Here is a 16,089-nt window from a genome sequence, read left to right on the forward strand (position 1 = left end):
AGACACGCCGAGCAGGGAGTACTTTTGTTCCTCTTTTCATTATCTCTCTCTATCGTTCCCCGGATCACTGCTATCTCCACGCCGGAGGAATATTTTAATATCCGTTACAGCAACACACACTCTGTCACTCCCCCTCCCTTCCTCCTAACATCTAACCACCCACCCACCCATTCATCCTTCCATCCATCCCTCCACCCACCTACCCACCGATTTATCCATCCATCCCTCCGTCCATACAACTGCCTGCAGTGCAGACTATAGAGATAAATGTGCAGAGAGGAGAAGAAGAAGACATTGATATATGTCAGAGTCAGGGGGAGAAATGCAGAGAGGATGTAAAACGGAGGGTGGTACTGGTGGATAGATGGAAGGAAAAGCAATGATCGGGCTCACAGATGACAGGGAAATGAAGAGGGGGATGAAGAGGCATGGCAGTAGGGGAAGGGAAGGATTGTGCATTGGGGTAAAAGGATAGGCAGAGAGGAAAATACAGAAAGGACAGAAACAAAAGGAATGGATGATGAACAGGAAACACAGGGATGTAATAAACAGCCCAATGGATTCCTCCATGATGTGAAAAACAACATGAATACTGGAATCTATTGGCCCAGAATAAACCATTATAAAATAAATAAATAAACCCAGCAGGCTAGGACAGAGCTAAGCAACACTGCAGTGTCTTTGCAGGTTTTACCGGCCTCTGCGTTTAGTGACTCGTCAAACCATTTGGCACTAGTATTGCAGTTTTCCTTTCACCTGTGAGTACCTGTCAGACATAAATAAGCCAGTGTCAAACAGTTATAAAACATGTGATTTAGAAGGCGGCGCTTGTTACGTACTACCTTGTAGCGTGTGTGTTAAATTTGTGTCTGTTATTTTTTTGTGGTATTCTAGCCAGCAGCACAGTAACATACAAAGGTGTGTGTGTGTGTGTGTGTGTGTGTGTGTGTGTGTGTGTGTGTTTACCTGGGTTTAGGGATACATGAAGAGTAGATGAAGAGTAGGATTTGAGGGAATAAGGCTATAATTGGTGGGTAGATGAGAAGTGATTGGCAGACAGTTAAAAAAAGAAGTGTTTTGTAAGTTTGTGCGTGCATGTGTTTAAGGGACTATGATGTGTACATGTCTAGACAGCACACACATGGCTGGGTTAAACATACTGTAATTACACATCCATCTCCAGGTCATGCCACTGTATATGTGTGTCAGTATATTTGTGTATTTGTGCTTGCTTGTGTGCATCCATTCCTTTCTCTGCCTGTTTATTGGACTCCTCTCCTCTTGTCTCTGTCATTACTGATGCCTGTAGTAGATAGGCCTCATTAGTGTATGACTGTTTGTGATATCTCTGACTGACTCATTTGTCTGTCCCTCATTGTTCTCCCCTGTCTCATATCTTTGTTTCCCTTCCCTGAGGAGAACCGCAGAGGAGAGGGAGTGGGCTTCTTCCCACATTCTAATCCTCCCGCCTCTCTCTCCTCTAGTTCCTATCCTCACTCCCTCCAGCTCTTTTTGGCTTATCATAATATAACGTGCCCCAGACCCTCTGTAACTTCATCCCCCTCCTCCTCTCTTCTCCTGCAGTCCTGACTCAAGGAGAGAATACGGGGCTTGGTTTACATTAGAATGATGTTCACTCAGTCCTTCACATTACGTCCGCCTCTCCAGTAAAGTCACAAAATGATCTTGTCTTTGGCTTCCCCCATAATTTACTTTGTGCTCCTCAGCACATATGATACAATGCATATGTTCTGATATGACACAGAAGATATGTGTTACCAGAACTAAAAAAATTATTTAATGTTTTTGTATCATTCTTATGGAAGTGTAGAAAATATATTTCAGCCTACTAGCAGATTTGTGTTTTGATTTAAAATAGAATAGTCCTATAGTGTTTAAAGTTTATATAATATTGTGTGCTCAACTCTGTAGTATATAACATATATTGCTCTTGCAGTTCTTCCGAGATGAAACCTCTCCTTTTGGTTCTCCCCAGCTGCCCAGTGAGTATGAAGCCAATCCAGAGCTGCTTTTCTACAGAATCACTCACCTCAACCACCGGCAGCAATACCTGATCTGGGCTGCAGCCGTCACCACTGCAGGCCGGGGGAACTTCAGTGACAAGGTCACTGTTGAGCCAGCAGCCAAGGGTGGGTCCCTCAATATGCAGATTAATTATGAGAGGCATACACTAGAGAGCTTGGATGCCAAGTAGTAGTAGTTTTAGTCATTTGCTTGTCGAAAGACGTCTTGGAGTTGTTGTTAACATTGTGCAAAATATGCCAACTATGTTATTGTAGTAACATATTGAACACATCAAAGTCTATTTTTAAGTCTTTGGGAGTGCTACTGCACATGTGATATGTTTACATATGTGTAAAACCAGAGAGAGCTGTGTGAAATCTGATCAATTGCCTAAAACGATGTTACTAGAGTCAGCATCAATTGGGTCTGAAGACTACAAGTTCAAATACAATCTGGGTGTGTGAGTTAGAAGGAAGTGAGCTTACCAGGAGCCTGTCATCTTCTCAGTGTGAGGCTAACAGTTCGAGGCTACATTAGCTTATATGAGCTTAACACACAAGGATCTCTAACCAAACTAGTAGTAGTCAAATTGTGTGGTTGGTCATGTAGGAGGCAGTGGTTGTTGGATGGATGGTTGACACCACACACTGTGTCCTTGTTTTTCCGGACATTTCTGGTACGTGTTCTATCTCTTTTTCTCTCTCTCTCTCTCTCTCTCTCTCTCTCTCTCTCTCTCTCTCTCTGTCTGTCATGTCCCTCTCTTAGGAACTGTTCTGACACTGATATTGCACTGGTATTCCTCTTCTTATTGACACTAGCATGAACTAAAAAGAATCTCTCTCTTACTTTGTCACATGCTCTGTATAACTCCTCTGCATGTTTTTCAACCTCACCTCCTGTTTTTGAGCTTGTGCTATTGATTTCAGAGGTCAGACGGCACACGATAAAATGATAAGAGGGGAAGCAAAAGAAATAAAAGCAGGTTTAAAAACAAAAAAGAGGAAAGAAAATCACAGAAACAGAGCCAACTGAAAATGAAGAGAGCTGTTAATCAATAGGCTTTGGATTAAAAGACAGGAAGAATAAGGGAGTAAGAATGAATAGAGTGCACTTCCCACCGTATTATCCTTTCCTGTTGTTTCCATTCGTTCCTTTGACTCCTGGGTTTGCAAGTGTGTGTGCGTGTGTGTGCGTCAGCTGATCGGCAGCTGTAAAAGGCAGTGTGCTTCAGGCTTGCCCACTCAATACTTCATTCAACCTTAACATAAGTGCACTAGAGCACTTGCATTAAGGCGCCAAGCTTGAGAAAGAAAGAGAGAAGGAGAGCGCGGATGGGGGGATTGACAGAGAATAAGGTTATGTGCCTGAATACAATTTGTTATACCCTCTCTGCTCAAGCCTTGTCTTCTCTTATATTGTTACACATATGCTAGTCCCAGCTGGACAATGTCACATTTCACACAAATGTATTTTCCACCTGGTGTGAATCATGATGAATACATTACACACTCTGCTGTTAAAGCCTTTTCATTGAAAGAATCCCAAATTGAAAACAAATAAATTGCATATCAACCATTACATTCCTGTATTGATTTAACACATTTTGAAACCTCTGCTGCATTTGTTTATCGTGTTTGAAAATTGTTAATCTGACAATGGCAATAAATAACCGATTGGTACATATATTAGGCTATTGCCTTTCTTGTGTACATGTTAATGCTAAGATCCCTAATGGTCTTCTTTCAATCGCTCTGCCTCCATTCACCTTTCACTTTTACATTCTGTTCTTTGTCCTCCACCAGCCCCAGCTAAGATCCTGTCATTCGGGGGCACAGTGACCACTCCCTGGATGAAGGAGGTGCGACTGCCATGTAGCTCAGTAGGAGAACCTACACCTACTATAAAATGGACCAAAGACAGGTAGAATCTTCCCCAGAAATGTTATGTAAAGCTGAGTTTATGGTGCTGCTGGGATACAAGATTGAATTGGTATTTAGGTATCTTGGTATCTTAAAACAAATGTTATGCAACTCTATAACACAAACTCAGATCATGTTGCTTTTGGACAATTTTGCAGCCTAACACTAGAAACAAAATAAATAACTTTGTATCACAATCTAGAAAGAATTGTTAATTCTCTCTTTCTCTCTCTGTTAGTGAGGACACAGCCATCCCAGTGTCTCTAGATGGACAGCGTCTCATTCTGTCCAATGGGACACTAGTGCTGCGCTCTGTTAAAGCTGAAGATTGCGGTTACTACACCTGCACCGCAACCAACACGCTGGGCTTTGACACCATCATTGTCAACCTTTTGGTACAAGGTAGGAAACTGGCAATAATGGCATTAATACCTGTACCTTTCAGACTATTTAATTTGGCCCATTCAACTTGCTGTTCTTGCTGAAAATGAGAATATATCAACTGTACTATATCAACTATATGAGAACTGTAAGATATTTTAACCACCGTAAAAATACTTTAGTGCAAGGCAAGTTTATTTGTATAGCATTTCAACAACAAGGTAATTCAAATTGCTTTACATACTGACTTGCAGTTTTCTGGTAGTTTGTTTCAGATATATGATGCATACAAATTGAGCACTGCTTCTTCACGTTTAGTTTTGACTCTGGGGACAGAAAGCAGATCTGTCCCAGATGATGTGAGAGGTCTGGTGCATTTTAGTCCTTAAGGATTAAGTGCTTTATAAACCAAATATAGTATTTTAAAATCAATTCTTTGTCAGACAGGAAGCCAGTGTAAAGACCTCAGAACTGGAGTAATGTGATTCCCTTTCTGGTAAATAAATGCATGGACAAGTCCTGCTGAAAAATAAGTCATTTCATTTTTATATAATCTTAAGGTGGTACTAGGCTGACTTTCTATTGGCTTAATGTAGCTATTGAAATTCAGGTCTGAGTCCATCACTACACCTAGATTTCTGGCTTGGTTTCTGGTTTTTAACATTGCCGACTAGAGTTGAGTGCTGACTTTTAAACAATCCTCCTTGGCACCAAAAACCTCTACCACAGTTTGATCTTTGTTTAATTGAGAGAATTCTGTCAATCATTGATTTTGTGCATGTGCAGTTATGATATGGGACTATAGTCTCTGATGATATGTTTATGTCAATGTGTATGTCATCTGCATAATAACGGTAACTTATTTTGTTGTTGTCCATGATCTGAGCCAGTGGAAACATGTTAAACAGAAGAGCCTTGGGGAACTTTGCATGTGTCCATCCAGATGTGTAGTTACCTATAGACACAAAGTAGTCCTTGTAGGATTCAAACTAGTTTGGTGCTGTGCCAGAAAGCCTCACACAGTTTTCAAGTTGGTAAAGTACTATGCTGTGGTCAACCGTTGCAAATATAGCACTAGGATCAAATCATAATACAGACAGAGATGGTGCCACTGTCTGTTTTTAAGTGGATCATTCAAGACCTAATACGAGTAGTCTCTGTGTTGTGATGTGGTCGAAAACATTGGAAGACATCAAAACAGTTGTTTAGTGTCAAGAAGTTGTTCCAGCTGTTGAAAAACAGCCTATTCCATTTTAGTTTTTTTAATGAGAGATACGGCCTATAATTGTTCATTAGTGATATGTCTAGATAGTACAAGTATTATTGAGCTGTTAACGCTTTGTGTCTCATCCTCAGTCCCTCCAGACCAGCCTCGTCTAACCGTTTCCACCACCTCAACCTCCTCCATCACTCTGGCTTGGATACCAGGAGACAACGGAGGCAGTTCTATCAGAGGTACGTGGCCCTGCACAAAGCTGTCTTTATGTCTGTCTTTCTGTATACTCACATCTCTCTATTCATGTCTGTTGTCAGTGTGTCTAAAGGTATACAGAGCTTTGCTTTAGTTCATTGATTTGGGTTTATACATACAATGTGAATTTGAAAAAGATTTCCTTTTGACCACTGATCTTAGTTTACCCCCTGTCCGTCTTTTCTGTCCCTCTTAACTGGCACATTGTTAGTGTGCATAGTTTATTGATTGGCCTTCTGGTTTTATATTTCCCTGTGAACGATGTGCCTTTTTGATTATCTGATTGTTGAGGATTTCTCTGTGAAAATGGGCATGTTGTGTGTGTCTGAATGGGCATGCATTCAAATGTGGTTTTAATACATTTTCTTTGTTCATGCTATTTGTCAGTATGAAGGTGCATCAGGGTCATCTGTCACAGGATGTGTTATGTGTTTGGAGATAAATGATGGAGCAAAAAAGAAACTTACTGTGTCAAACAAAGTTTAACAACTTTACCTGAAACTGCGGGATGAATGGAGGGAGCTTGATAAATTGTGCTTGTGTGCGGGAGGCTTTTAACCGATCTCTGTGAACATCGGGTCCCTGAGAGTCACCGGTGCATTGATTGGACAGGGCTGAATTTCAAAAGGTTTAGTTATGTGACAAAGTAGTTCAAAATTTGCAAGGAATAATTTGTTTTCTATTTTGCAACTGTATTATGTCTCCCTCCAGTTTGTCAGGTATACAGTGGTAGAGTATTAAAGATGACATTTGGAATTTAATGTCAATATGTATTCTGGTTGGTCATTGGTAACAAGCTTAATTTTAAATGTGTTGGTCAATCACAGATTAGCATTAAACATTGATAGCCGTCCCTTTGCTCTTTATACCTCTATTAAACTATGAAGCAAGTGGCTAAGACATAACTGCCCCCAGAAAAACGTGGTGTCCCACATGTCATTTCTGAAGAAATGACTGTTAAAACTATGAAGAAAATTAAATTAGATGAGATTAAAAAACAGCTCTTCATCATCAATCATGTGTTTATTATATTTTAAAGCCGACAAAAACTGTAACAATACAATGCTTTTGTGTTATTTATGTGGGTTAGCATACTGCCAAGAAGAGCCAGAGAAAGCATGACAATCACGCAAGTAGGGAGAAATATGTTGGGTGTGCAGCTTTATGTTCAAGTAATGATGGTCCAACAAGCTGTTACACCATACATCATCTAGTGTCTCTTACATTAGTGAAGCTTATATGTATATATTGTATGTATACCAGCTGTCTGTAAAGGCATCTGCACAGTGTCAGCAGTCCCCACTAAGTCTTCTGAAAAGTATTCCTTTATAGATAAAACATGTTTAAAGAAATGTCAGCTGGTTATGAGGATTTTTTTGCAGCATGTCTAAAACAGAAATAGAGTAATAAATAAACAGATGAGCAAATCTTGTCGGTTAGTAATCCTGCAGCGAGAACTGATGCTATGTTCTAATTGTGCTGTTCTTGACCATTATGTTATGCCGTCTTCTCTTCTGTTGTGGGACAGACAGAGGGTGACTATAAAACTTGTAAAACTGCCGGGTCTGCACATATTAACCCCTCTAAAGTGTATTCAATCACACTATCTGTTAGAGAGAGAGAGAGTGATGCAAAATATGGTACAAAGAATACAATGAAACACAGAGAGGGAGAAATGATATATACATCATTATATACACCTAGAAGGAAAGATGGACACAGAGGGAGGATTAGATGTAAAGTATCTCGCATCAGCAGGGAGTTGGCTCTCCAAGGCAGCTGATTATAAAAACCGTCACCACATTGCATACCCTCATTTACATAGATGCTCAGTCAGCGCCATCACAGTCTTGGAGTTTGTAGGTAACTAATGGCGTAGTAGATAGAGCAGCTAGAACATCCTCCAATAGGGCCACTCTGGGCAGAAGTACGGTGTGACACTGCCATCTAGTGAACAGTAGAGGTACCAATGTCAAATGTTAAGTTGGGTTGGTGCAAGATGAGTTATTTAGCTCAACAGAGATTTATGTAATACATTAATAATAATTGTGTGTGTGCAGGTTTTGTGCTTCAGTACTCTGTAGACAACACAGAGGAATGGAAAGATGTTTTCATCAGTTCTAGTGAACGCTCCTTCAAACTGGACAACCTGCGCTGTGGCACCTGGTATAAAGTAAAGCTTGCCGCAAAGAACAGCGTTGGAGCCGGACGCATCAGTGAGATCATTGAGGCAAAGACCCATGGGCGAGGTGAGAAGCTTGGGATAGGTAGAGAGGAATAATATTTATCGAATACAGTTTTTAGAATGACAAAGTGGAATACACCTTTGTATGGTGGAATAGTGAGCAATAACGTGCACTGAGAATGGCAGAACTTTACGGACTAAACTAAAAGAAGGCCACATGGGAGAGGTCTCTGTGGTGCAGTCAACAACGAAGCTTTAGATAGCATTCATCCAACATTTTTTATAATTTTAGAACCCGTAAAAACGTACAATAATACCATTAAATCATTCCTTGACCTTTCATATAAACATAGAACCGACTTTTGATCAATCTCTTTGAGTGTCATACTTTAAAGTCAGCGGATAAAGGATTTTGTTAAAGTGTCAGAGTATTGCTCTGGGACTTTGCATATGCTCTATTTTGATCAAATGAATTATATATTTTATATTCATATTGTATATTCATTCACATTTAGCTTCGACAACATTTGAATGACAACTAATTATATAAACATCATGTCTTATATTAGTGACCTTTTTTTTAAATACTATTACTATACTTATTTCTGACAGTAAATCCCCCTAAAAGCTACACAGTTATACATTTGCACACCAAGTCACCAAGCAAGCTATTGCTAAATCACATAGGCCTGCCTATGTTTTCTTAAGTTGACGAATGACGTGTTATATGTTACAATTGTAATCTGAATGGACAAATGCATCATGATTTTGCTTCAGAACCCCAGTTCAACAAGGATCAGCCGGTCTTCACCCACATTAACTCTAGCCACGCCCGCCTCAACCTGCAGGGTTGGGCCAGTGGAGGCTGTCCAATCAGCGCTGTCACACTGGAATTTAGACCAAAAGGTGGGTCACTGCTTTTTCAAGTTGCCATAATTGGGTTATTGTGCAACAAATCTAATAGGAAAAGTGTGCATGTAACAAAGAAATGTTAGTTTTGAGATAACTTTGAATTTTTTTAATTGAAACCAAGAAGGAGAGAAAAGAGATCAGACTCAACACTGGTCCGGTATGTGTACTTGATGCAGGTACATGGGCATGGCAGAATGTACGTACCAATGCCACCACAGATGTGTTTCTGGCAGAGCTGCGTGAGGCAACCTGGTATGAGTTGAAGATGAAAGCCTGTAACAGCGCTGGCTGTGGCAACCAGAGCTCCCAATTTGCAACACTGGACTATGACGGCAGTGAGTAGATGACTTTGTTTGTTTGGCAATCCATTTGTATAAACAGTGGTGTTATTACTTGAAAATGAAATTCACTTTACTGAAAACCTTTAAATATTATTGTGTAGCAGCAGTGAGTGACCTTTTGCTGTTTCTGTGTTCAGGCACAATTCCACCGATCAAATCCCCCCTGGAAAAAAACGATGACGTCAAGAAGCTGTTTTCGATCGGCTGTCCTGTGATCTTGGTCACACTAGGTGTTGCACTGCTCTTCATCATTCGCAAGAAACGCAAAGAAAAGAGGCTGAAGAGACTAAGAGGTGAGAGAAGGGCTGGGAAGGAATTGGCGAGAAGAACAAAACAAAACAAAAGTCTTATGAGACACTTCAGAGAGAATCTGAAATGAAGTCTTGAGAGTTGTATTTATTTTAAAAGATTGATTTGTATGTCTGGAATATATCATTTGTTATGCTCTCTGCTCTCTCTAGATGCCAAAAGCCTGGCAGAGATGCTCATCAGGTGAGACCGCTATTTCCGAGTCTTGCACAAAATCTTTAACTCAAAAGTAATTCAAAGGAAATCCACATTTTGCAATTTTTTGAAGCGATGAATATGTGTGTGTGTGTGTGTGCTCGTTGTATATCTCTGGATTAGTAAAAACAACCGCAGCTTTGACACCCCAGTGAAGGGACCTCCTCAGGGCCCACGGTTACACATTGACATCCCCAGAGTGCAGCTGCTAATTGAAGACAAAGAAGGCATCAAGCAAATCGGTGAGAGGAAGAGAAAGCAACAGAGAGAGTTGTTTCATGTGTTCAAATGAGCTTTCTTTCAAAAGTGTAATGAACATTTTTCTTATAGTTGTCAGTTTTTTAAACCTGCCACAGCTATTTTTATGAAATATTGCTTCTGTATCTTATAGGTGAGGATAAAGCCACTATCCCTGTGACAGACACAGAGTTCAACCAAACTGGCAACCCTCAGAGCTTCTGCACAGGCGTGTCCGTCCACCACCCTGCCCTCATCCAGAACACCGGTCCTTTGATTGACATGTCAGACATAAGACCAGGAACCAGTAAGTTCTCTCGATCCTCGCTGTCCCTTTTTATCTATAAAAGCTTAAGTAACTGAAGCAGTTAGAGTAGAAGTGAAGATAAGCTGTTTGTTTCGCAAATGCCTGTTTATTTAGGCTTTGAACAGCTTGTTGTACATATGCACTTCCACTTTCTTTCTTCATCCATTTCCCACCAGACCCAGTGTCAAGGAAGAGTATTAAGTCAGCCCACAGCATCAGGAACCGCTACTCCAGTCAGTGGACTCTGACCAAGTGCCAGGCCTCCACGCCAGCCCGCACTCTCACCTCCGACTGGCGCACAGTTGGCTCCCAGCATGGCATCACTGTCACAGAGAGTGACAGCTACAGTGCCAGCCTTTCACAGGATACAGGTTGGGTCATGGGTTAACTGACAATTACAGACAATAACATGCACATATAAGTACAGTGGGCCACACCTCAAAAGGCATTCGTAATATACTGTGATTGACTTTATTTCCTTTACTTTCTCTTTCATAGATAAGGGTCGCAACAGCATGGTGTCAACAGAGAGCGCCTCCTCAACTTACGAGGAGTTGGCAAGAGCGTATGAGCATGCCAAGCTAGAGGAGCACCTGCAGCATGCCAAATTTGAGATTACTGAGTGCTTTATCTCTGACAGCTCATCTGACCAGATGACCACAGGTACCAATGACAATGCCGATAGCATGACGTCCATGAGCACACCCTCCGAGCCCGGTATCTGCCGTTTCACTGCCTCGCCACCCAAACCCCAGGACTATGATCGTGGCAAGAATGTAGCTGTGCCCATCCCACATCGCGCCAAGAGTGAGTGGTTGCTGCAAAGCATGGAGCTTTTATCTTTAAGAACTACCTTTCCCATGGCATTACATTTAAAATGGCTTTAAATATAAAATATGAAAAATGCGTTGTGAATATATATCAGAATCAAATTCAGGCTTCGTTGATATAATTATACATTATATTATAATGTAAAAATACACATAAACAATATATACCGCTAAGTTTAGAGAGGATGTTTCTGTCTGATGGCTCATATGATACCTGTAGTGATGCCAGATAAGTCCAGGGCAATCAGCAGTTTAGATGAATACACAGTGTCATAGCGTGCAACACTGATTACCATAGGTGTTACTTTTAGCAGGTTTTGGCTGCCACATTAAATGTAACTTTTACCATCCAGGTGACTACTGCAACCTACCCCTCTACATGAAGTCAGATCCCTTCTTTCGAAAGCAGTCGGAGCATCATGACCCATGTCCAGTGGTTCCACCACGTGAAGCCTCTATTCGTGGCCTCGCGCAGCGAGCATACCACACCCAGGGCCGTCATGTGACTATGGACTCTGCAAAGCAGCAGGCCCTGACCATGGGCCACTCTGGCCTGTCCAACCTCACTTGCTCTGGAGGAGCAACAGGAGGCTTTGGTGGAGGTAGTGGAGGGTCATCTTCTATCTCTAGCAGCTCCACACTTCCCCAGAGGACTCTCACCATGCCAGGCTCTTCTTCCTCAGTTGCCCAAAGTGCAGCGGCAGCTGCTGCTACTGCTGCAGCTGCTGCTGCATCATCCTCCGGCGCCACAGGAGGGACTCCTGGAGGTGCCTCCTCATCCTCCTCCAAGATGGGAGGATCTAGAGACTCTCTGCTTGAGAGCAGCTCCTCGGGCTTAGGTAGACTACAGAAGCAGAGGGATGGAGGGGCAGGGGCGTACTCCAAGTCGTACACACTGGTGTAGCCTGCCATCACCGCGGCCTGTCACTGTAACTATTAATGGAATGCTGGTCAAGCCAACGCTTGCCTGAAGCTTCTATGGAAAGGTGGGATGAGGAACATATACATGGACAGCTGATCTGTCAGTGCCTGCGCTGTGACAGGGGGCTGGGTGGGTTCCCTCGGCACTGCGGTATGAAGGGGTCAGAATTGGGTCTCCACAGCACAGGGGTTTGCCTTTCTTTCTGCCTGTTTGCTTTCTATTATTATTGTGTCATCTTTCTCTATCCCTAATTTCATCACCCTGTAAATCACTTGCCAAAACATAAATTATTTATCTATTCACCTCATATTTTCATTTTCTGGTAGGGACACATTACTTATGCACAAAATGCTTTCTTTTGTTTTCTGGATCAAGACAGTTTGATAGTGTTTTTTTTGGTTTTTAAATATGTTACTTTTCTGGAAAAATAGCTCATATCACAGCAGGATGCTGTTACTGGATGCATAGACTACCCACCTTGGTGTTACACTGGCTCTGGGAGGGTACGCCATCATGGATTCACACATTCAAGGCCGTATTGAGACTGACCCCTCAATACCAGTTTTGAGTTATAGAGAATTTTCTTATACAAGCAATGGCTAAAACAGCATAATGGTGTTAATTGATGCTTTTAAAAACCGACATGAAGCCGAGGAGATTCAAAACAAGTCAAGCATCATCAAGCATCATCAAGCGAAATCCAAACCCCCCCCCCCCCCCCCCCCCTTTAGTTTTCTGTTCCTTTTCTGATGATATCTGATAGAATAAGTGTGTGTGTGTGTGTGTGTGTGTGTGTGCGTGTGCGTGTGCGTGTGTGTAAATATATATATGTATACATGTGGCACACACCAACAGTGGACCTATTTAAAATCAATCAGTATGCTGACTTCTCCACTTTACCTGTGAAGGGGGTTTGAACAGGATCGATGATGATGCTGACGATGTAACATTACGATCCTAAAATGGTCCAGCAAGTTTGAAGTTTGTTTTGAAGTGTGATTGGCAGAATTGCTATGGAAATTATACTGAAGTGGAGGTTGGTTCAAAAGAGAGCAATTACAGATAAAAGAGGTTCCTTTCAACAAAAAAAACTAGACACCTTTTATTATCATGGCGCCACAATGCCATTTTTTTGTTAACTCATTTGACCTGTCTCCACTTTCCCCTTTCTATCCTTCCCCATCTTCACTCCTACCCACCCAGCCTCCCATCATATCCATACATATTGTCACTGTGACCTACTGCTAGCATACTGGCTAGTTAAAACGACACACGGTCTAATATGCACAGACAGGCAGAAATACCACTTGATGTTCATTACAACTTGAATGGAGAGACAAGTTATCGAGATGTATACAAGAAAAATCATATTTGTATGAAGCGATCTTAAATTTATGAACAGACAAAGACTTTGATATTATAGACAGAGAGATCAAGTGTTGATAGAATTTGCAGTTTTTGGGAAAACAAGGAGAGGGGTTACAAAAAAGTGGTGTTCAGAACTAAAAGATGTGTTTTCAAGTCCCTCCACCTCACTGAAATTTATTTTAGCTTTATGCATGGTACTGTATCTGCTAACTCTAAGTTTGTTTTCCCCATTTCTTCTCCAAAAGCTTAATCCCATAACAAAGATTGTTCCAAAAAAATGAGTTGCTCCAAATGTTTTGCAATGGTAAGACGTAACATCAGGGCTCTCACAATAGAAAAAAGAAAAATATATGATATATGTTTGTTTTCAAAAGTATGTACATATATATTTCTATTCAAATATATAGCAAATATATGAATATTGAAAGAAGCAGAGAAATATAAAAGCCGTTCTAATTGAAAATATATTTAAAAGATCACAAGACAATCACTCAAAGTGAAAAACTGCAAGTAGGAAAAATGAAAAAGAAGAGGGTGGCTTAAATGGGTAGCGCAACCATGGACGGGAGATCTTTGAGAGAAAGAAAGTGACGTGAAAGAAAGTTAAATGCTGAAACTGAGGTTTGAGGAATGATACTATGACCCCCTTGTGATGTTGTAAATGTTCCAGCTGCAACGTCTGTGTAGCAGGTAGCAGCTGAGAGGACAAGCACAGTAAAGTCAAATTATAGTGTGAGATTGTGTCGCTGGTTAATTGTGGTCTATGGCTCAATGCAGAAAGTCTGGTGTTGAAAAAGAAAACAGTAAAACAAGGACAGCCTATACAGTAAGTGAGCCTATTGTAATATGTTGTATTGTACCTTCCAAAGGTGTGTTCACAAACTCAATGCCATTACCTGATGTTAGAAGACAAACGGACCGAAAAGCATTTCTGTTTCTTATCTATGTCACAGTGAGTCCTCCCCAAACTCCAGGACTGCAGGCTAATACAAATACCACACAGCAACGAGTATTACTGCTCATATATGTATTTATGCTCCCTTTAATTTAAAACTAGACAGGAAATAAATGAATTTCGCTTACATGTGATCAGGGGTAGGATGCCTTTTGCTTTTGGCCTTTATGTTTCAAGTTGTGCAAATAGTAAAACAAGAGTTTGGAAATGGGGGAAGCCTGTTCAAGCAACCAAAAACAGTTGTATGGATATTGGATGAGGTGATGAAACAAACTCCTACCCAACCTGCTTTCCCCAATTCTTCAGTGAAGTTGCCAGTTTGTTAAAAGTATATGAAATGTATACCTTTAAGGAAAATTACACCCTTTGTCACGTTTACACTGTTACTGAGAATATCAGCAATATGTAATGAAATGTTAAAAACAATCGCTTTACATTTTGTGAACACTTGCTTTCTCGCTGAGAGTTAGATAAACATATGACGTACAGTACAAAAATCAAAGAAGTTATGTGATGGATTATTTCACGGCCAGGAGAAGGCTTGTCCTCCCCGTGTGGCTGCCAGGTAACCTGAGCAGAAGTTTTTACACTTGATAATAAATATAACAAATAAGCATATTTCCCTAAATGTCAAATTATTCTTTTAATGATTTCCAGGAGGATTTCAATTAAAGTGTAATATATTTGTTGTTGTAGTCAATTCCACACAGCCTGACCTGTCGGGATTACACAGTACTGAATTATGGGCTTTGTTGTCCTCCTATAAGCGTACATTTTAAATTACTTGTTGTTTCAAGGCAAATGTAAACCAGACAGCCATATGAGATTGGTAACCATATTGTATACCAACACTTTACAGTACAGTTTTTGTTATTCCCGCTGCTGATATTTACTTGGCAGCGGCCTCTCTTAATTGGCCAGACATCTGCAATGTTTCAATGACTAATGAGTGATTTAGGGTGGATTCTTCCTTCAAATACAACAATATACTTTGAAAACTAACCCTGTGTTCGTTAGACCAATTTCACATGTGCTTCTTCCCCAACCTTTTCCACATCTGCTGAACCAATCAGATGTTCCCCCTTCACTGGACCCCTTGCACACTTGTTCAACATGATTTCTATCCATAATAGGAAACTTGTGTACATAGGAAAGTGTTTTGTATAAATGAGTACTATTTTCAACATCTTCACTAGAAACCAGGGCACAATGTAAACTTTGAACTGAAGTTATTGTAATGAAACAGAAGAGGACTTAATGAAAAACTATAGAAGTATACAGACACTGCTTTATCTTGATTTGCTGATAAAATTGGACCATGCATAGTTAACAATATTTATTTCTTCTTTTACAGGACATTTGGTTGCATTTTCTCTTTTTTAATTTATTTTTTATTTGTAATCTTTTTTTACTTTATTTTTTTTACTTTGTCACAGGTTGCTTGATTTAGAGTTTGCCTTTTTTATTACACTTTCTTTGGGGGAGGGAGGACAGCAGCATTGCATGTTCTGAAAATGTTGCTGGTTATTAAGAAAAATGGAAATGGTGAATTGAACAATTTAAAAAGGGGTTTAATTAAAACATTTTAAAAATGCAGATGTTGTTCCTTAAACTTTTATGGGAAAACATTGCTTCAATTTGCAATTGCTTGTGTTTAACTCTACATTTTCTTTTCTATGAAAATAAACAAAAACAGAAAAAGAGTACTCAACACCTTGTGCAATAAACCTAT

At 40.5% G+C, this 16,089-nt stretch overlaps 1 protein-coding gene across 1 annotated transcript in view; it reads left to right on the top strand.

Moving 5' to 3' along the window:
• LOC117741916 (Down syndrome cell adhesion molecule-like protein 1 homolog) overlaps positions 1-12,408 on the top strand; it is an 89,051-nt gene extending 76,643 nt beyond the window's left edge. Inside the window, exons 22-35 of the mRNA XM_034549180.1 lie at positions 1,997-2,150; positions 3,828-3,945; positions 4,183-4,346; positions 5,682-5,780; positions 7,857-8,045; positions 8,759-8,887; positions 9,070-9,228; positions 9,372-9,527; positions 9,696-9,726; positions 9,862-9,980; positions 10,130-10,282; positions 10,459-10,653; positions 10,781-11,089; positions 11,466-12,408. Coding sequence (XP_034405071.1) covers positions 1,997-2,150; positions 3,828-3,945; positions 4,183-4,346; positions 5,682-5,780; positions 7,857-8,045; positions 8,759-8,887; positions 9,070-9,228; positions 9,372-9,527; positions 9,696-9,726; positions 9,862-9,980; positions 10,130-10,282; positions 10,459-10,653; positions 10,781-11,089; positions 11,466-12,016 — 2,526 coding nt within the window. The 3' untranslated portion in view covers positions 12,017-12,408. The remainder of the gene's footprint in view (positions 1-1,996; positions 2,151-3,827; positions 3,946-4,182; positions 4,347-5,681; positions 5,781-7,856; positions 8,046-8,758; positions 8,888-9,069; positions 9,229-9,371; positions 9,528-9,695; positions 9,727-9,861; positions 9,981-10,129; positions 10,283-10,458; positions 10,654-10,780; positions 11,090-11,465) is intronic.
• The last annotated feature ends 3,681 nt before the right edge of the window (positions 12,409-16,089 follow it).

The sequence above is a fragment of the Cyclopterus lumpus genome, chromosome 13, assembly GCF_009769545.1.
Source record: "Cyclopterus lumpus isolate fCycLum1 chromosome 13, fCycLum1.pri, whole genome shotgun sequence".
NCBI lineage: Eukaryota > Metazoa > Chordata > Actinopteri > Perciformes > Cyclopteridae > Cyclopterus > Cyclopterus lumpus.